At 35.5% G+C, this 21,993-nt stretch overlaps 4 protein-coding genes and 1 long non-coding RNA gene across 8 annotated transcripts; 2 read left to right on the forward strand and 3 right to left on the reverse strand.

The window, feature by feature from the left end:
* Positions 1 to 430: 430 nt before the first annotated feature.
* On the forward strand, positions 431 to 3,326 carry LOC109182799 (cytochrome b561 and DOMON domain-containing protein At3g61750-like). The gene is made up of 3 exons (XM_019333001.1): positions 431 to 992; positions 1,636 to 2,322; positions 2,951 to 3,326. Exons 1-3 carry the CDS (start codon positions 777 to 779, stop codon positions 3,206 to 3,208), a joined length of 1,161 nt encoding a protein of 386 aa, XP_019188546.1. The 5' UTR covers positions 431 to 776; the 3' UTR covers positions 3,209 to 3,326.
* Positions 3,327 to 3,608: 282 nt separating this feature from the next.
* Positions 3,609 to 5,618, reverse strand: LOC109182803 (60S ribosomal protein L19-1). The gene is made up of 5 exons (XM_019333005.1): positions 5,410 to 5,618; positions 4,831 to 4,953; positions 4,282 to 4,595; positions 3,950 to 4,002; positions 3,609 to 3,867 (listed from the first exon to the last, which is right to left on the reverse strand). The coding sequence occupies exons 1-5, from the start codon at positions 5,519 to 5,521 to the stop codon at positions 3,843 to 3,845; spliced, it is 627 nt and encodes a 208-aa protein (XP_019188550.1). The 5' UTR covers positions 5,522 to 5,618; the 3' UTR covers positions 3,609 to 3,842.
* LOC109182804 (60S ribosomal protein L19-2) lies at positions 3,609 to 16,225 on the reverse strand. 4 transcript variants are annotated; one of them, XR_002054434.1, is made up of 6 exons: positions 16,057 to 16,225; positions 15,446 to 15,568; positions 14,794 to 15,107; positions 13,490 to 13,542; positions 13,322 to 13,407; positions 3,609 to 3,798 (listed from the first exon to the last, which is right to left on the reverse strand). XR_002054434.1 is itself a non-coding variant. In XM_019333007.1 (6 exons), the coding sequence occupies exons 1-5, from the start codon at positions 16,166 to 16,168 to the stop codon at positions 13,383 to 13,385; spliced, it is 627 nt and encodes a 208-aa protein (XP_019188552.1). In that variant the 5' UTR covers positions 16,169 to 16,225; the 3' UTR covers positions 3,609 to 3,812; positions 13,346 to 13,382. The 4 variants fall into 4 exon arrangements, 2 of the variants coding, with proteins under 2 accessions (XP_019188552.1, XP_019188551.1); XR_002054435.1 differs by having other exon boundaries at positions 3,609 to 3,789; positions 13,321 to 13,407; XM_019333007.1 differs by having other exon boundaries at positions 3,609 to 3,812; positions 13,346 to 13,407.
* Positions 4,010 to 13,729, forward strand: LOC109182805. The gene is made up of 2 exons (XR_002054436.1): positions 4,010 to 4,092; positions 13,633 to 13,729. It is a non-coding gene; the product is annotated as an uncharacterized LOC109182805 (long non-coding RNA).
* Positions 16,226 to 17,866: 1,641 nt separating the features above from the next.
* On the reverse strand, positions 17,867 to 20,372 carry LOC109182800 (subtilisin-like protease SBT1.5). Its single transcript, XM_019333002.1, has one exon. The coding sequence runs from the start codon at positions 20,317 to 20,319 to the stop codon at positions 17,941 to 17,943; it is 2,379 nt and encodes a 792-aa protein (XP_019188547.1). The 5' UTR covers positions 20,320 to 20,372; the 3' UTR covers positions 17,867 to 17,940.
* Between the last annotated feature and the right edge of the window lie 1,621 nt (positions 20,373 to 21,993).

The following is a 21,993-nucleotide window of genomic DNA, read 5'->3' on the forward strand; positions in this document are numbered from 1 at the left end:
CCCAATTTGAGAATGATAAAGATATTTAACTCTAAGATCAATTCCAATACGCAGTTTTTATCCCTCATCCTATCTTAATTTGAGGAGAAGAATTGTGAATTGGGATTGATCGTCTTAGGGCTTAGATCTCTTTATTCATGTTCAAATTGGGATCTTAATTTGAAAAAGACAAAAATACCCTTAATAATTTCATATTTTGCATGTCTTAAACGAATGGGTGACCGTCGTAATAAATTTTGATACTAAAACAATAGTGGTGAATAAAAATTAGTACTAAAACAATAATTGTGGATGAAAATTAGTAGGAACTAAATATATAGACTAAAACTATCATTTTGCTAATACTCGTGGAATCCAAAATTGGTATTTGCCCTTTTTAAAAAAGAGAGATTATAGTCGATTATAAAACAAATGTTCATTATGTCTTAACCGTTGAAAATTCACACACCTATTTAACATCGAACCTTTGTACGACAAAATTTTCATTTCAATCAGAGAATGCTAACCTTCAAACTATATGCCATTTACCAATTTTTAAGCAACGCCTCACTTTTCAGAAACTCAAATTTTTGAAGCCCATTTCAGGGGAATTCAAAATTTCATGGTTGAATGGTGAAGGGTGATATGATCATCCATCACCTTAAACCCTTCTCTTCCTCATCTCCCTCACCCAAGAAAAAGGTGTGAGAAGAAGATAAGCCCCAGTTTCTTTTTCTTGTTTTTTTTTTTTTTTTTTTTTTTTTTGGTTTCCTTCATATATAGAGTCCATATATAGAATGGGTGCAAATTTGAGCTTCCCAGAATGGCAGTCTATGTCAAGCTTGGTGGCTTTCTTTCTTGTAATATACTTGATTGGATTTGGGATAGAAAACGTTGTTGCAGAAGATCAGCAGCATTGCAGGATCAATAATATTACCGCAATCCTTCCTCCTCCCTATGGAAACATGAGAAACATGATTTGTCAGAATGTTTGGGATAGCTTCACGATACGGGTAAGAACGATAACATTAAGCATCAATGCTTTATCTGCAATAAATAAGTAAATATATATAAACTCAAATGAAGGTTTAACGTGCTTTTGGTGCGGATGCACCATTAGGTATGAAAAAATGCACCAATAGTGTTAAGAAAAGCACGACAGTGAAATGCAGAATGAAACGCACCACATACCAAAAATGCACCATACATGCATACATCACCACACCTTATGATGCATTTCCGAACACTGTGTGGTGCTTTTATTAATACATAATGTTGTGTTTTTGATGATGCGTACTTAATTTGTGCATTTTGTTGTTGTTGTGCATTTCCTAACATTGTTGGTGCATATTTGTATAACTATTGGTGCGGCCGCACTGACTGCACAGGAAGGCATGACCACACCTGAACTCGACTATATATATATATATATATATATATATATAGTAACGAGGCTGACCAGACCGAATTGGACGAGTTAACTCGGCCGAGCTCGCCGCCAACTCAATTGAGTCGACCAAGTTGGACTCCTAGACTGCCGCCTAAGGGATAATTCGCCTCGGTCTAGAGACGCCTAGGCCAATTTTTACAACCGTGCATATATATGTGCGTGATCTTTATGATCATTATTTTCATTATTTATTCATTGACATGCAGTTCTCCCAGTCAAAAGACTATGTTGTTACAATTGTATTATCAGCTACATACACAACTGGATGGGTAGGAATGGGATTTTCCAGCGATGGAATGATGATTAACTCTAGCTGCATGGTTGGATGGATACCCCCAGCAGGTGGTAAGGGACAAATCCTTCAGTACCATGTAGAGGGAACGATGCCCTCCGAGATAAAACCCAACAAAGGTGAATTGCCATTGACAAAAACCCCACCCCTTGCTGTGCTCCAAAATGGCACAATATACTTAGCCTTTCAATTGGAATACCCAACCCCTCTAGGACCCCAGCCAGTGGTTCTTGCATATTCCTCTGAATATCCCCACCAGGATCTCCTCCTAACTCACCATGACGACAAAACCAGCATCATTTTCGATTTCTCGACATCCAAGGCGGCTGCATCGGCTAGCATCAAAAGAATGAAGATGATTCATGGGATAGTGGGGATATTGGGGTGGGGGTTTTTCCTCCCTTGTGGAGCAATGGTTGCTAGATACCTTAAGAATCATAATCCGTTATGGTTTTACCTGCATATATGTTGTCAGGTCACAGGATTCTTGTTGGGATTTGTTACTGTGATTGTAGGACTGCAACTCTATAACCAGCTGGATTGCGATTTCCCAACGCACAAGGGCATTGGCATTCTTCTCCTTGTCCTAAGCATTCTCCAGGTACCTTCAATTCACTCTCGATCTTATTGGGGCTCGAACTCATAACCTAGCTCTGAAACCATTTGTTATATCAAGGCCAAAAGCTATAGCTCACAGTGAACGCACAACTTTAGAGGGTGTTTAGTAGGGGTGCTTGGTAAATGACTATGAGCTGATTGAGTTTAGAAAAGTGTAAATTAGCCGTTAGCTGATTACATACAAAAGTAGTTTTCTCAAAAAACTTATCTAGCAGCTTTTTGAGTTTTAACATTTTGGAGCAATAAATTATTACAAAAAGCTAATTAATCAAACACTCATATTGATTATTTAACCAAATCAAACAGCTAACAGTGGTTAAATAAGTCAAAAATGACTGATAGGTTAACTATTTTACCAAACAAGGCCTTTTTTATAAATTGTCACATTTTCCAATGCTAGGTCATAGTGTTAGACTTGCTCTTCACAGGCCTTCATCCAATAATCTCGTGATGTGGGCCCTCATCCAATAATCTCGTGATGTGGGCCCTTTACTGGCCTCGGTCCAACAATATCCCTCTATTTTGTTATGCAAATCACTACTACATGCAATATCATGATGCAGATACTAATTAACTAACTAAACAAGATCTTTAATTTGTTTGAAGTTCAGATGTTCGCACTTTTCCTACGTCCCGATGAAGACAGTCCCTACCGAAAGTACTGGAAATGGTATCATTCATGGGTTGGAAGGACTGCTCTCTTCTTTGGAGCTTTGAACATAGTTTTGGGGATGCATTTTGCAGAAGCAGGAAGTACATGGAAGACCAGTTATGGAGTCATTGTTGGTTTGACCATATTGACATGTATTGTTTTGGAAGTATTTGTAGAGCAGAAGTTAAATGATCTGCCACCCCCTGCCACTTCCTGATGATCAATTTAATTATTTACATGAAGTTTAATTTACTGAAACAATATTAGACTGCTTGTGTAGCCCAGATGAATCTACCATAACAGCAAACAGTTTTAATAAAAACCCTAAAAATTCTTGAAAATTTCTTATCCAATTCTGAAAGTATATTAGAAACTTGCTCATATCTATCATGCCCAAAATATGTTTTATAAGCATGGAATGTGTTTTAAGTATTTGTGCAATGATATATCTGCAGAGAAAGGTGAAAAAGAGTACTGCACAGAAAGAAAGAAAATACTCTATGAAGGAAGAATTGCAATATTAAGAAAATGAAACTAGTGTCGTATCAAATATATAGAGATAAACTTAAGAAAATCTAGCATTACTGTTAGGCATGATTTAAATAACACAGTATCAGTTAAAGAGTAAAGGCAAGAATGATTTTCGTCTTCAAAATTTACCATTGCAAGGTAGGTCTAAAACTGAACAAATAGCATAAATAAAAAGTACAGCAGTAAAAAACTTACCCCTTAACTATAAAGGTATAGCACCAGGGAGGGGGTAGGTAGGGGTGGCGGGCAGGGAGCCAAAAACCTTAACTATAAATTCTAACACAAAAACTTAGAAAGAGCCACCACTATCTTCACAGGTTTCACTTCTTTGATTTTTTAGACACCCTGTGCAAAAGCAGCCAAATCAACAGAGAATTCGAATGTGGTACTTTGAGAATATAGAAGAGTATGAACCCTGAAAACTTACTGCGTTGGCTGGGATTGGGTTACCGGTGCAGGTGCTTCCCTCTCTCCTGGACCCTATGGATAGATGGGACAATCAATCTCAACTTCAATGTCAAGGTAACAACAAAAGTAAACAGAAAAAGACATGATTTTGAAAGCATTAAGGTGGCGATTAGTTCACAATAATAGGATTAAATTCTCAAAGGTAAACGTTACCCTAGGCTTAAGAGCACCTAAGTGGCCTAGGCCGATCAAGCAATAAGAATAAAGTTCAAGTACAGCAAAAACCAATCAAATCGCAAAATGCAGGATCTGATCTGATATTTAAAATGAAATTTCAGGAGTTTTTCTTACCTTGGCCAAGCGCTCCTCTCTCCTGGCAAACTTTCTTTCACGGCTTGCCTTGTTCTTTGCCCTCTTAGCCTCAAACTGATCTGATAATGTCTTTTCTCTAGCCTTCTCAGCCTTTGATTTGTGAATACTCTCCATCAGGACACGCTTGTTCTTGAAAACATTACCCTTCACTTTCATGTACATGTCATGATACATGTGCTTATCAATCTTCTTTGACTCGCTATACTTGCGAAGCAGGCGCCTGAGGACCCTCATTCTCCTCATCCAAAGCACTTTAGTGGGTAACCTAGCCTCCCTAGTACCCTTGCGCTTACCTTAAACAGCAAATTCCAAATTAGGAACAACCAAACTGACCAATGCAATAAATAAATGTTTAATGATAGAAATAATGCTATCCACAAGAACCTAGGTTACTGTATAGCACATATAGCACCACAAGAAAAATATTTTGGAATTCCAATTTAAATAAGGTCATGGGACAAATGGGTATTCCAATTTCCAAGAACTATTGGCTCATATGAAGAATCATTTCATTTTAGTTAGACTAACCATATCCAGAGTGACGGCCCTTTCTCTTAGCCTCCTTCATTCGGCGAGCACGAGATCTTGAGTGAATCTTGGTAGGCTTTCTGATAATGAAGCCATCCTTCACCAGCTTCCTTATGTTCTGGCCTATGCTTGAGCAAAACAAGTAATTAGAAAGAAGAAGTACCAAGAGTGCAAAAACACTAATTCAATCACAAGTATAACATTTAATGTGGGCTTTTGAGAGGAAATGAAAATGGTAGCCTCATACAGCAGCACTGCAGCAGTTTCAGTAATCAATTAAACTCTTAATCCATTTCACAAATCTAACACGATCAGAACAACTCCAATAAACATCTCCTGAAAGTTAGAACCTCACAGGAGCGTTGATTCCTAAGTATTACATACAAGCAACGCTAGGTAGTCCTTAAACGAAACGAAACTAAACAGATACCCAACCCGAGATCATCAAAACCAAGCAAATTCGAAGAAAACAGTATACAGAGTTGCGAATAAAATAAAATATTCAGTAGATACTAAGACCTGGCGAAAACAAAAACGAAAACTAAATGTAAATCTACATAGGGAAAACGAGAAGCTTACGAGAATTGGCCATGGAGATTTCATTGCCTTCGTTGGGATCGAGCCAAACCTTTCCCCGCCCACACTTCAGCACACTGGCTGCAAGCCTCTTCTGTAACTTCAACGACACCATCTTTGGTTCGGCTCTCGTCTCTCTCAGATGCAATTGATTGATGGATGAAGATAGTGCTATTATATCACAGCTACCCTAGGGTTTTGAAAAAGTTATAATTTCTTTTGAATAGGCTTTAAAAGATTTTGTCTTTTAAAATAAGCCATCGGCCCAACTAAGTGCAACTAGGCAAACTATTGTGTGGGCTCTAGTCCACACAGCTGTGTGTGGATCATAAACATAAGATATATTTTTAATATATTAAAAGTATATTATTTGTGTATTGAATGTATATTATTTAATAATATATATAAAATAATATATTTTTAATACTAAAATAATGTACTCTCAAATAATATACTTTACGTATATAAATAATGTATATTTAGTATATTAAAAATGTATATATAAAATAATATATTTTTAATACTAAAATAATGTACTCTCAAATAATATACTTCACGTATATAAATAATGTATATTTAGTATATTAAAAATGTACTTTTATTTATGGTCCACAAAATTGTGTGGACTATGATCCATGCAATAATGATTGGTGCAGCTATCGGTGACCGAAGTTCGTCTAGAAATTTAAAAAATGATTTTTATAAAATAATTTATTTTTTAAACAAATTGATATTGTTGTGTTTAACTGAAAGTCAAAAAATTATATTTTTCAGTTTAGCTAAAAATTAAGAAATTATTTTGTATATTACTTGTCACAATAATAATAATAATAATAATAATAATAATAATAATAATCTATCTATATATACTAATAAGAGCCAAAGAAAGTTATTAGGCCTATAATTGGTAGAAAAAATGTCCTATCAAATTATTAAATCAAATGAATGTTTTAGGTTGTTTAGATTTTAATTTTTTTCTTGAGATTTCCTAATTTATCATTAATTATACAATTATCCGTTAATTTATTCGTTAAATATTATCTTCTTCGTTAGTATTATTATAATTTTCGTTAGTTCACCGCTAACCGAAGAAAAGCACACAAATCCTTATAGAATTCTAATAATAAAGTCTTAATAGGGCCCTAACCCACATATCTTTATAGAATTATAATTACACCATTACTCTAATTCTAATATTAAAGTCTAATATAGAATTATAACCATACCATTAGTCTAATTCTAATATTAACGAGTAAATAAAAATTTAATACTTAAAATGTAATCGTGAAATTGAGAAAAGGAAGTTGGAATGGATTTTGAAAGTTTTGATCTCACATTGTTTGAAAATGTAAATGTAGATTAGTATATAGTTATAGGTAGTTTATGTTTTTTAACAAGTATGAAATATATTGTTAGAGGATTCTCTTTTGTGCAAAAATCAAGAATCAATGTGAGTTTTAAGTTTAATTTTGGATGGATGGACAAAGATTTTTACACCAAATAATATAATCTTATTCTATTTTTCCACCTCTCATATCAATATAAAATTGTAATACATTAGCAAGGCTTTGTTTGGCAGATCTTATTTAGGAGCTTATAGCTTATTTTAAACTACTAATAAGTTATAAGCTCTATTTTATAATATTTACTAAATAAGCTCTTATTTAAAAGAAGAGCTTATTTAAATAAGCTCTTATTTTTTTTTTTGAATGCTAAATAAGCTCTTATTTAAATAAGCTCTTATTTAAAATAAGAGCTTATTTTGGAACGCTACCTAAGGTAGCGTTTCAAAATAAACTCATAGCTTCCTAACTTTTTTTCTATCTTTATCTTTATTATTTTAAAGAAATATCATAATTTACCTTTCCCAATTAAAATCATTTTCTCTTCCCCTTTATCTGCAACTTTAATCGCAATAATAATAATAATAATAATAATAATAATAATAATAATAATAATAATAATAATAATAATAATTATTATTATTATTATTATTATTAATGGTTTTTGGGTTTTCGGACCCAAGGAGGTCCAACACAACCTTAAGGGCAAATTATGTCCTGGACCCGTGTCCACAATGAATTGTGGACACGGGCCCAAAACGACATCGTTTTTCAAAAAAAACGCGTCATTTAGTTAAAAAAAAAAAAAAAAAAAAAAATCGCGCGCGTTTTGCCGTTAACGGCGTTATTTTTTTTTTGGATTATGAATGTACAGTTATGCCGTTATGAATGTACAGTTATGCAATTATGAAATTATGAACACAGAGCTCTAACATTATGAACTTACAATTATGAACATATATAGTGATAAAATTATGACCATGGAGCTTTAAAATTGTGAATATAGAGCTTCGAAGATTATGAATGTACAGTTATAGAGTTATGAATCTACAGTTATGGAGTTATGAATCTACAGTTATGAGATTATGAATCTACAGTTATGGAATTATGAATGTACAGTTATTGATCGAATTATGAACAAAGAGCTCTAACATTATGAACTTACAATTATGAACATATAGTGATAAAATTATGAACATAGAGCTCTAAAATTGTGAACATAGAGCTTCGAAAATTATGAATGTACAATTATGGAGTTATGAATGTACAGTTATGGAGTTATGAATGTACAGTTATGGAGTTATGAATGTACAGTTATAGAGTTATGAACGTACAATTATGGAGTTATGAATGTACAGTTATAGAGTTATGAATGTACAATTATAGAGTTATGAACGTACAGTTATGGAGTTATGAATGTATAGTTATTAACATATATTAATAAAATTATGAACATATACTTCTATAACAAAGTGGTCTGAAATTAAAAAATAAAAATAAAATAAAATAAAAAGAAGATAACAGTGCCTAACGGCACTGTTACCCGTGTCCAGGAAGCATGCTGGACACGGGTCCAAGGCATAACGATTGAACCTTTAGTTGGAGGATACACCTTTCAATAAAAAGCTTGCTAAAAATAATATGAGCTCGACGATTTTGACGTGGAAACCGAAAGGAAAACCACGGGCCTTTTTGGGCGGTGCCAAGCCTAACTCCACTATGTATTTTGTAGGTGTCTTTGTACATACTTGTAGGGCTATGCTCTACACAAAGTGTTGTGTTTCTAATAATATAACAATAATAATAGAAAGAAGGGTGATGGAATGGTGTGGAAGAGTCCTTACATGTGTATGGATGAGTGGTGGAGCCTTCTTGGTATATTGTGGAATGAGGCCTTCTTGGGAGAGTAGTTGTAGGAGAGTGATAGTAGTCTTCAAGTGTGTAGGAAGAGTGCTTGGGAGAGTCCTCCCATGTGTGTATGAGTGAGTGGCCCCTTTCTTCTTGTCTTCCCCTCCTTTTTATAGCTAGTCCATCCCAAAAGTGTCCGTTGGACATTTAGTAGGGTAGTGATGGGTGATAATTAGGGGGTTATGGATAATAATAATAATAATGGGGTAATAAGTGGGAGGTTAGGAATGGTGGGGTAGTAAATAGGACTTTAAGGGTAGATAATTAGGAATTTAATAGGGGCTAACGGCTAGTTTTAGGCCGACCCTCTACCCGTGCCGATCCCACACTCGCACCGACTCCCGGGTCGAGCCGACTCCTCGGCTTGGCCCGTATCTCTTTTGGGCTTACTCCATTTTCCTCTTGGGCTTTGCTTCTTCTTCTTGGGCTTGATCTCTTTTCTTTTTGGGCCCCGAGCCCACGGGGTTCACACCCTATCAATTATTATTATTATTATTATTATTATTATTATTATTATTATGAGATTTGAAACAATATTGCTAGTTCATTATGAGATGCTAGATCATGATTATGCTAATAGTTTTTTTAAAAAAAAATTATAACAACTAGCTTAACAGCTCTTCAGTTTTCAGCTCCGAGCTTATAGCTTTTCAGTTTTCAGCTCCTTTTCAACTTTTAACTTCTAGCTTATAGCTTTTCAGCTAAGTTTGCCAAACAGAGTCCAAATACTCTCCTTTCAAAAATGTGTACCCAAAAGAAATAGATGTTCCAAAACTCCAATCGCTCAAAGTCCATCTTTTGGCTAACCGTCCGCTCATCTACTATTGCTTTGTTGGTGCTGTCGGGCGACGCTCTAATGGAGGGTTGAACCGGCGATGCCATTAGTAGACTCCATCATCCGGTTATTTTAGGAATAAGTGTTAGATCTCATATCATCTCCGGTCGTTTTTCAGGGAAGGCTTCTGAGGCTCTTCAGATCTGACAGGTTTTATACACTTTTTTCCATTTATTTTGTTTTCTTTTGGTTCTACATTATCACTTTGTTCCTTTGACTAGTTTGTTTTCTCTTTCGCAGGTTTTCCTCTAATTTCTTTGGCGAGTTCTCCCCATAAGCGTGGAATGATAAAATGGTCACACCAGAATTAAGCTTAGCTATGTTTGACCAGATCTGTGAAGAAGCACTGAGTTCATCCAACAACTTCGGCTTCAAATTTGTAAAACAGTCTGTGATCAAGTTTTCTATAGCCTTGCTAGGAAATTTTTTTCGATGTCTGACTGTAAAGAATGCATTACCATTCTAACGATCTGTATCGTAAACATTTCTGTTTCTGATTAATGAAGTTGCCTTTATTTTCCTTTCAAAAAAAAAGTAGCCTTTATTTTAAAAACAAAACCAAACAAAAAAAAAAACAAATAAACAAAAATAACAAAATAAAATAAAAACTATTCATGAGGATTCAAGAATATGTTAATATCAGGAAGGCCGCAAGTAATAGCTATTCCCCCTCTAGGGCGCAAATTATATTGTGCACAGCGGTGCATGATCGATCATGCACCGCGCATCAAAACGATGTCGTTTTGTTTCATGAAAAGAAACGGTGTCCGTTTCTCGCCATTCCGCTCCCTTCCGCAAAAAGTAACTCTGTTATTCAGTTTCATTTTGTATACACTGCAGTGTCAGTTCGATATAACTACAGTTCCATTCAACTACAGTTTCACTTCGATATAACTACAGTTTCATTCGATATTTATAGACTCAAATATGTGAAAATGTTATTTAACTTTATTTTATATACACTATAGTTTTATTAAAACACAACTACATGATCATTTTGATATAATTACAGCTTCATTGTACAATATACACTCAAATATGTGAAATGTTATTTAGTTTCATTTTATATACACTGCAGTTTCACTGCACCACAACTACAGTATCATTTTGATATAACTGCAGTTTCATTTGTCGTGAGGCAGTGTGGATTTTGATATACTGTAGTGTCAGTTGGTGTTTAATACACCAAATATGCGGACTCCGTTAACGGTAACGGCGGACCGTTTCTTTATTTAAAGAAACAGCGCCGTTTTTACTGCGGTCTACGATATAACGACTGCCTCTAGGAGGAATGGGTCATTCTCAAGAACATTGTTCCTGAGAATAGAAAGTCTAAACTTTTACCAAACAAAAGAATATACCTATTATTCGGAGGGGAATGCTATATTATTTCAGGCCTATTCTGCGAACCAAACCTGTCATAAAGCCAACACTTAAACTTGTCTAATTTATACCACAAATAATTGAGGTAAAGGTGTTAAAACAACAAATATATTAAAATTAATGAGTTAATTAAGAAACTAATTACACAGATAATTATTATATTAAATAAGATAATATTTATACAAATATTAGTATAATTACGATTAAACATGGATCGTTGAATTTTTTTATAATTACAATTAATTTTTTTACTATATATATAAATGCTGCAAGCTTCTTCTGTAGCTTCAACGATACCATCTTTGATTCTGCTATCCTCATATAATTGGATTGATCGATCAAGATATTGCTATTATATCACTGCTGCCCTAGGGTTTAAAAAAGGTTATAGCTTTGTTTTTTTATTTTTTAGTAGGCGATAAAAAATTTTGTCTTTTAAACCTAAGCTATCGGCCTAACAAAAAAAAGTCATTTATTAGTGCAGCAATCGGTGATCCAAATTTATCTTAAGTTTATTTTGAAATATGAAAAATATTTTTTCAAAAAAAATAATTTTTATAAAACAGCTTATTTTAAAACAAAAAACTTTATAGTGTTTAAGTGAAGAGTAAAACATTATATTTTTCTATTTTGCAAAAAATTAAGAAATTATATTTTCTATATATTATTTGTCATAATATAATCTATGAATAATATTAATTAATTAATTTAGTTTATTTTTTATAATTGATAATTCATTTTATTTTAATAGCATCATCCAATAAGAATAATGAATGTACTATATATGGAATTTGGATTGCTTGAACTATCAAATGCTTGGATTGTTGATGATGGTTAGACATGAGCCATTGAGTGTATTTATACTTATTCGACTTCTTTAATCAACGGTGGAGGTCTACTAAATTGTACGCTATAAATTAATCTTTAGCACCTTTCATAAATCTCTACACAAACCTATGAACTTATAGATTCTAGAATATTCTATAAATCTCTACACAAACCTATGTACATGTTTCTAGAAAATTTTATAAACAATGGGGAGCTATATAAAAGTGTAAGAAAGATCTAGAATCATGTAGCAAACCTCAAAAATATGTACTAAAGATGCACGGGTGCTACACTGTTTCCTTATTAGTTTGTGTTTCTAATTTACCCTTATTAGACTGGGTTACCAATTTACCCATTAGACTGTGTTTCTTCCTCATTGTCAGTTCCAATTTGAAGTCCTTAGGTTTTAATGTTTTGGTACACTTTGTACTGTTTTATTTAGATCTCCGATTTCGTCAAGTGTAAAGCATGTTTGAATGAGCATGATAAACCAATGCCCATGTGATCGTGCAATAGTTTCAATGAGCATATCCTTCTCCCAGAAGAAGGCAGTGAATGCCTTTTTCCAGACTGGAAGAAGGCAGCCGTTATTTTCGGAAGAAGGCAACCATTATTTTCTCTCGTTTGTTTTTTTCCTATCCCGTTTGTTTATTTCCTTCACCTCCCTCTCTTCCTCCACAACTCTTGAGTGTAATTCATCATGTCTTAACTAAAGGTAGAAAGATTACCTAAGTATTCAACACATTTGATTTTTTTATATGTGAAGTTTATTATTCGTCTAAATATACATTCATATGTTAGTGTTATAGAGCCATAATCATACTGTTCGACCACAAAGTCTTTAACATTGTATTGTCTACTTTAAAATTTATATTTTGCATCTTTATTAATATTTACTTTACAAAAATAATTGTGTGTATAACTTTCATTTTTTATGTAATTGAAATTGTTTCAAAATAACTTTAAATAATGTATTAATACATAATTGCACAGTTTTCTTTCATTCATAAATTCAATACAATAATTTGATTCTAACATAAAATTAATTACTTAGAGGTGTTTAGTTAAAACATTAAAATTAGAATTGTAATTAAAATTAAATACTTAATAATTATAATAAGTAAAAAAAAAAAAAACCTTTTTGTTTGACAATAAATAAGAATTTGAATCAACAAAAAGTTAAATTTTAAATAAATAAATCTATATAAGAGTTTGAAACAATTATTTGCTTGAATTCAGACAAAAATACCATATATAATCGATGCAACCCATTTTATCAATTGCTCAATATAATATTTTTTGTTATAATTTTTAATTGGCATATTTGTGAGTCATATTACAATTTTCTCAACAAAAAAAAAAATATTTTAAAAATGAAACTATGTCGTACTATCAGATATTAAGGGATGAACTTACGAAAATCTAGCATTAATGTTACGCATGATTTAAATAACGCAGTATCAGATAAAGAGTAAAGGCAACAATGCTTTTCGTCTTCAAAATTTACCATAGCAAGGAACTGAACAAATAACACGTAAAAAATACAGCAGTAAAAAACTTATCCCTACTAAAGCATTTGGACTCACGAGGGAGGGGAGGTAGGGGGCAGGGAGCCAACTATAAATTCTAACACAAACTTAGAAAGAGCCACTACTACTTTGAATTCATCTTCATAGGTTTCACTTCTTCAATTTTTTAGACACCCTGTGCAAAAGCAGCCAAATCAACAGAGAATTAAAATGTAGTAATTTGAAGAATATGAACAGTATGAACCTTGAAAACTTACTGCGCTTGCTGGGATTGGGTTACCGGTGCAGGTGCTTCTCGCTCTCCTGGACCCTATGGATAAATGGGACCATCAATCTCAACTTCAATGTCAAGGTAACAACAAAAATAAACAGAAAAGGACATGATTTTGAAAGCGATAAGGCAGCTATTAGTTCACAATAATAGGATTAGATTCTCAAAGGTAAGCAATACCCTTGGGTAACATGCTTGGTTAAGATTTTTGTTTTAGGTTATATTGTATAAATAAGTATATACACACCAATATATAAATATGTAAATAAATATTACATATACATTTGTATTTATTATAAACATAAATAAAGATTTAATTCCACCAGAGATCCCTTGTCTTTAGTGTCAATTCCATTTTTCCTTCCATTTAACACCCCAGACTATTATTTTTTGGACACTTTTAGTCATTCTCATTACTTACTTTTACTATTTTTAGTAAGGACATTTTTGTCTTTTCATATTTTTCTTTTGTTATTTTTTGGGTTTCAACCGGTTTAGAACTTTAGTAATCTCTGCTTTTTTGTAACTATATTTTTTAACCTGTTTTTAGTAAAGTTGTAAACCAATTAAACCAATTCAAACCAACAAAATAACAAATGAAAAATATGAATGGACAAAAATGTCCTTACTAAAAATAGAAAAAATCACGAGAAGGACTAAAAGTGTCCAAAAAATAATAATCTAGGATGTTAAATGACAAAAACGATAGTCTGGAACTAAATTTGGAATTGCCACCAAAAACAAGAGACCTTTGGTGGAATTAACCCCATAAATAAATGTATAAATGTAAATTATATATACATATGTATATTTAGGAAATTTCTAAGGTGCTCAGTGACATCATCACCCTAATTTGCACAATTGCACTAGTACAACAAAAAATGCAAGTTTGGTCATACTGGGTGACTAAACTAAATGCCCCCAAAAGGTGGAAACAATGTTGTAAATGGCGCTAGGCACTAATCAGGCACCCAAGGCCCCATACACCTAGGTGGGTGAGTTAAATAATAATAAGAAAAACACAGTAGTATACACATTGCATACCAAAAAAACACACAGCCAAGTTGGACGAGTCAGTCGCCTAGTCGGCTGATTAATCAGCCCTATGGGTAAAATCTTTAGGGTGGCCTAGGCCGATTTTTACAACAGTGGGTGGCAGGAGACATTAGCATTAACAGCATAAATCAATAAATCATGCAATAAGAATGAAGATCAAGTACAGCAACAAACAATCAAATCGCAAAATGCAGGATCTGATATTTAAAATGAAATTTCAGGAGTTTTTCTTACCTTGGCCAATCGCTCCTCTCGCCTGGCAAACTTTCTTTCACGGCTTGCCTTGTTCTTTGCCCTCTTAGCCTCAAACTGATCTGATAATGTCTTTTCTCTAGCCTTCTCAGCCTTTGATTTGTGAATACTCTCCATCAGCACACGTTTGTTCTTGAAAACATTACCCTTCACTTTCATGTACATGTCATGATACATGTGCTTGTCAATCTTCTTTGACTCCCTGTACTTGCGAAGCAGGCGCCTGAGGACCCTCATTCTCCTCATCCAAAGCACTTTAGTGGGTAACCTAGCCTCCCTAGTACCCTTGCGCTTACCTTAAACAACAAGTCCCAAATTAGAAGCAACAAAACTGACCAAGGTAATAAATAAATGTTTAATGATAGAAATAATGCTATCCACAAGAGCCAAGGTTACTGTGTAGCACAAAGCACCACAAGAAAAATATTTTGGAATTAAAATGACTTAAGGAGTATAATAATTCCATGTGATAAATTATAATTTCATGAGTGCAAAACTATTACAATCTCATTTCACCCAAGCTTCAATTTAAATAAGGTTATGGGACAAATGGGTATCCCAATTTCCAAGAACTATTGGCTCATGTGAAGAATCATTTCATTTTAGTTAGACTAAAAGCTTTTAGTGTAGGTACCATATCCAGAGTGACGGCCCTTCCTCTTAGCCTCCTTCATTCGGCGAGCACGAGACCTTGAGTGAATCTTGGTAGGCTTTCTGATAATGAAGCCATCCTTCACCAGCTTCCTTATGTTCTGGCCTATGCTTGATCAAAACAAGTAATTAGAAAGAAGCAATATCAAGAGTACAAAAACACTAATTCAATCACAAGTATAACTTTTAATGTGGGCTCTTGGGAGGAAATGAAAATTGTAGCCTAATACAGCAGCACTGCAGCAGTTTCAGTAATCAATTAAACTCTTAATCCATTTCACAACTCTAACACGATCAGCACAACTCCAATAAACTCTCCTAAACTTAGATCCTCACAGGGGCGTCGATTCCTAATTATTACATATAAGCAACGATAGATAGTCCTTGAACGAAACGAAACTAAACAGATACCCAAAACCTTTCACCCCGAGATCAACAAAAGCAAACAAATTCGAAGAAAGCAGTATACAAAGTTAGGCGGATAAAATAACATATTCAACATCGATACAAACCCTAAATATCTTCAGCAGAAAATAAGATCTGGCGAAAATGAAAACTAAATGTAAATCTACATAGGGAAACCGTGAAGCTTACGAGAGTTGGCCATGGAGATTTCATTGACTTCATTGGGATCGAGCCAGACCTTTCCCCGCCCGCACTTCAGCACACTGGCTGAAAGCCTCTTCTGTAACTTCAAGGATACCATCTTTGGTTCCGGTTCCGCTCTCGTCTCTCTCAGATGGGATTGGATTGATGGATGAAGATATTACTATTATATCACAGCTGCCCTAGGGTTTTGAAAAGGGTATAGCAAGGTTTTTTATTTGTTTAAATATAATTTCTTTTAATAGGCCATAGAATATTTTGTCTTTTAAAACTAAGCCCATCGGCCCAACAGCAAAACTGTCCATTGTTATGCATGGACCCGGGTCTGCTGGTAAGGTGGACTCAAGTAAAAAATGCGCGTTTGACATTAGAAAATTTTAATTTTGATCCATTGACTATTGGAGTTGTGTCAATTGCAACACTTGACTTTAAAAATGTTAATTTAGTACCTTGATTATGTAATTCTTATCAATTTTGGTCATGCCGGTCAAATTACCAGTCAAATGTGATCGAAATATCCTAGTGTATAAAAAAAATACTAGTGTACTTTCAAAATTTTACCTCCTCTCACAAATTTTGAATGTAGACAACTTTTTATGGACCCCACAAGATGAAAATGTCATATCCATGCTTGTCACGGAGTATAACTGATAAAGTAGAATAACAATAACAATAACAATATAATGTTACCCAAAAGAGAATTAAAAAAATTTAAACAAAAAATAGTATTTATTTAAACTATCGCTTTTAGACTTAGTACTTAGATTAGCTTTATTACAAAGTTGCAAACATTTATTTTGGTGACAGTTATATATAATCAATCTCTCATATATTATCTTTCAGTTATATAAAACGACGTCATTTTGGACATGAGTACACAACATAATTTCATGTATTATTGCCGCAATCGGTGATCCAAGTTTGTCTAAAGTCTATGTTAGAAATTTGAAAAATATTTTTATATAATAATTTATATTTTTAAAAAAATTAATTAATTTTTAGTGTTTAACTTAATTTCAAAAAATTATTTTTTCCTGTTTAGTTAAAAATTAAGAAATTATATTTTTATATTATTTGTCATAATATCTAAAAACATAATAAGTCTCAATCAATGTTATATCATTAATTTATGTCCATCCTTATACTAATATAAATGTATATATTTTATTTTAAATATTGTACACTTCAATATTAATTATTAGATAAAAGTACTTTTACACCGTTACTTTTTATTCTTAACATTGATAACTCCTTCATTATTACCATAGAGTTATATCTATCATATCTTTTTCCTATTCTTAAAGTATCATCTTATTAAAATCACTATATAATTAATTTAATGGTTGATTATATTTTAATTAAATTCATATGAATAATAAATAGTGTGTATAAAATACATATATTATTTATGTATTTTTAATTATTTATATTTATTAATATTTTAATATTGTGCAGGCATTTTCACACTACCAAACGAGATATACATCATGTCATTACTTAGCAGCACCAATCAATAAGTAAGCATTGAGCAACACGTACTTTTATACAAGCTTAGCACCAGCCCTTTCTTCTATAGGCAGCATTTTTTTATTATGAAAAGAAGATTAATTCATAATCTCAAGATTCCTTGTGTAGAAGATATACATTGAGTATCCAATGGGAAGAAAAAGGAGATAAATTTGGCTATGAAGCTCATCGATTATCAGTTGCGATTGATGATTATGAATCGTATGAAATGAAGAAAATGAACACGGCAAATATGCAGGCGATATATTAATATATAATAATGTATTATAGATATCCATAAAACTAAGTAATACTTGATATTCATTTAGAAGTTATGGATAATTTCAGATCATCAGATCCCATATATCAGTAGGCTCTTTTCCAGACTACAAGCAGAGGCGAAACCACATGGCGTTTCCCGTCAGACCATATGAGCTTTCCCAACTCAGTCACAGACTTCCCCGGCGTCACCGCCAATTTCTCCTCCGCCGTAATCTCAACAACGTACTCCTGTTTCTCACCCTTCGCCGTGAAATCAAGTTTGGTCGGAGTTACCTTCGCCATTGCACCATTTGGGTTCGTCACCGCCACGTTGTACGTCGATGCGCCATCACCGACGTAGGTCACCGTCCTCGTAGCCCTAACCACCGTCGATGTCGGCGAGGAAGCATCGATCACTACGGAAATCGCCGGATAGTTGAGATCCCACGGCGGTTTCCGGTGTTCCCCGGGGCATCTAACTGCCTTCCGAGCAATTTGCCGCAAATCTTGGGCAGTATAGTTGGAGGAGCAGAGAAAGTTGAGGTAATCGTTGGGGGTAATATCGTAAACTAGTCCTGGGTCGACCGCCTTTTCCGGGCTTACGTGTCCGGCTCCCATGTCCCAAACGGTGGAGACGTTGTAGGATTTCTCGTCCATTATCGGGTTGCCTTCCTGGTCCTCCACGTAAGCGGTGGTCATCAGCGCTGACCTAAGCATCGCCGGGGACCACTCCGGGTGGGCCCCTTTGAGTAAAGCCGCAAGGCCGGAGACATGTGGACATGACATCGACGTTCCCGAAACAATGTTAAACTCCGAGCGCCGCGTGTCGGAGGATAGCTCCGTAGGCGCCACGTCACCAGGCCAAGCTGCCAGGATGTTCACACCTGGCGCGATGACGTCAGGTTTGAGAACGTACAGTGACTCGCCGCTGGGGCCCCTTGACGAGAAAGACGCAACCACCGGCGCGGGTTTGGCGCCGATTTCGGTGCCCCGGAAAATCAGGGTGGCGGTTGGATTTGGGGTGGAGTTTATGTATCCCCGAACCCTGTTGCCGTCTGATTCCGTTACGGAAAGTCCGGGGATGACGTGAGCGTCTGCGATCAAGCCTTCGCCCAGGGGTGCCACGTTGGCAACCACCACACCGGCCCCACCGGCGCTCTTCACCACCTCACCTTTGGCCACGCGCCCCGTTCCGCCGCGATCGCACACCACTATCTTCCCGCCGACTAAATCTTTGTCCAGAGATTCCGGCAAGCACCTTGCGGCTGAGAAACTACTCCCGCTTTTTCCGCCGTGGCTTACGGAGGCATTTCCGCCGTAAATCAAGGGCAGAGAGGTATTCTCAAGTTTATGACCGCCGTCGTATACTGACGCGCCGGCGATCACCTGCCCATCTCCCAGCACCAAATCCGCCGGAAATTTTCTGTCGATGGTGCTCGCGCCGACGGTGGTGATCCACGGAGCAGAATTCGTCACCGTCATTCTACCGGGGCCGTCGTTACCGGCGGAAGCAGAAATGAGAACACCTTTTTCCATAGCCCCGAAAGAGCCAATGGCGATGGAGTCCATGTTGTACATAAAAGCTCCTCCGCCGACGGATATGGAGATGACGTCTACTCCGTCCTCAACCGCCTTATCAAAGGCGGCGAGTATGTCGGAGTCCATACAACCCTTTTTCCAGCAAATTTTATAGGCCGCGAGACGGGCTTTGGGCGCAATCCCAACGGCGACCCCTTTCGCAAACCCAAATAAATTTGCATCGGAAACAGCTCTACCGGCAACCGTGGAGGCGGTGTGAGTACCGTGACCATCTGAATCTCTCGGCGATTTTACGTCAACGGAACTGTTAAATCTCCCGGCGCCGGCTTCATATCCGGCAATAAAGTACCGAGCTCCAATAACCTTTCTATTACAGTTCAGTTTAGTGAAATTTTTCCCTTCCACGCACTCCCCTTTCCAGCGAGAAGGAACGGGTCCAAGGCCTTCATCGTGAAAGCTCCGCCGCTCCGGCCATATACCCGTGTCAAACACGCCGACGATGACATCGGAGCCGGAATCCGACTCAGATAAGAGATTCGACGGCACATAAACGGGGTCAAAGGAGGCCAACCCCAGAAACTCAGGCGACCGAGTAGTGTGTAACTGCCTGATCCGGTCAGGTAAGACGGCGAGAACACCGGGGCGGTTTTTCAAGAGCCGAGCCTGTTTTCGCGTGAGCTTAGCAGAGAAGCCATGGAAAACGGTTGTGTAAACATGGAGGAAACGGGTGTGGGTTTTGGATGGGTAATTGTCGGTTACAGGGTTTGAAGTAAGGGAGTTAAGGGTGGCAGTATACCAGTGTTCAACATCGGAAAAAACAGAAGGTTTCAAGTCATTTTGGAGGCTGACAATATAAGTTTCAGAGTTTTCTGCGCTTATGATTGAGAAAGGGATAGTGAGGAGAAGGAGAGAGATAAAGACATGAATATTCCAAAAGAGAACCATAGGGATTGGGAAGAGAAAGAGAATTAAACTTAGGATGCATGTGATGGGTGTGTATAGGGTTTTGAATCAATTTATACATAGTTGAGCACAGGACACAAAAAGACAACAAAAAATGCAACCAACTAAGTGGATAAGACCAGGAGTACCGAGATCAATACTTATTCTTCCAAAAGGTTGAACCCAACTCTAAAAGATCAATATTTATTGCTTAGACCGTAGTCGTTTTGCATATTTTTTTAATATTATTTTAACTTATAAAGTACATTATCTCACTTCATAATTCTAACATATAATGTACATTCTTCTAACACAAAAAGTACATTATTCTAATTCATAATGTACATTATTCTAACTTAGAGCATCCACATCAGTTGGGGAGAATTGAGGGATAATGTAAGAGTGATTAGGAAAGAGAATATGGGAGGGGAGAGAAAAAATAAAATTAAAATTTTTAAAATAAAAAAATGCTGTAAACAGATGCGCGCGACGCGTGTTGCACGCGCCCGGCTTTGAACTCTTTGCTTAGCAGCGCTTGTCCTTTTTTTTTTTTTTTTTTTTTCTTTTTCTGCCATTATCTTGACATTTGCAAGAGGATTATTTTTGATATTATCTTTGCTTCCCATCTGTTGAAGTGCATATTAGTGTACTATTATCTCCCATACTTTGGTGTGGATGCTCTTATAAAATTTAATAACGTCGTGGATGGTTCCGCACAATTGTGTGAATCTATAATTAGAATGTTTTTCTGAAAGTAGAAAAAAAAATTATGTTTTATGTTGTTTGGTTGGATGAAAACATTTTTTTTTTGGGATAAAAGATGAGGGACAAGCCGGGTGACTAATGCTAATACCTTTTGGTAACAACACGCAATATGAGGATCCTAGTTGCATCATCCCTTAGCGCTTCCAGGACATAACCCGGAGGTTTCGAGGATCCTAGTTGCATCATCTCTTAGCGCTTCCCGGGCATAACCCGGAAGTTCTGTCATCTCACTCCCGCCTGCGTTCAGATCATCCACGTGATTCGCCAAAGCATCCGCCACCACATTTTGCTTCCGCAACACATGTTGAAAGATCAGCTCGCAACACATTTTGGGCTGGTATTTTGTTTTCCACATTACATGTAAAGTCAAGATAACATGTTTGGATAACATGTTTGGACAATTATCATACCCTCATAAAAGTTGCTTAATTATATAGGTAGTATTTATGCTTAATTTACTATCATTATTATTGTTTGAGACATATTGGTCTTTATATTCATAATTCCTTACCATTTCAAACCCAACCAAACAATGTAATTCATATTTCTAGTAATTTCATTTCCACCAACCAAATAATGAAATCTATTTTCCTGGTAATTTGTTTTCCATAAAATTTCAATTTCATTCCTCTTTAAATATTTTTGGGTCACAGATCTACAGTATGTTGTCTAGCAATCTACAGTGTGCTGTTTTGCTGTCTGTTTTGTTGTTTTCCTTATTATTTAGAAATCTGATTATAAGGGAAAGACTATGTTTTGATTATATGAAATCTCTGAATTTCCTTTTTGCTTAATTAAGCTTCCTCCATTCCTGTCATCACGCTTTGACCAGCTAGCCGCCTAATATTTAAACTCCAAAGATGAGAATAAATTGACACTTGCAAAGAATTAGCGGAGGAGAGAATTGAAGAG

Source organism: Ipomoea nil, unplaced genomic scaffold (assembly GCF_001879475.1).
Source record: "Ipomoea nil cultivar Tokyo-kokei standard unplaced genomic scaffold, Asagao_1.1 scaffold1074, whole genome shotgun sequence".
NCBI classification, from domain to species: Eukaryota; Viridiplantae; Streptophyta; class Magnoliopsida; order Solanales; family Convolvulaceae; genus Ipomoea; species Ipomoea nil.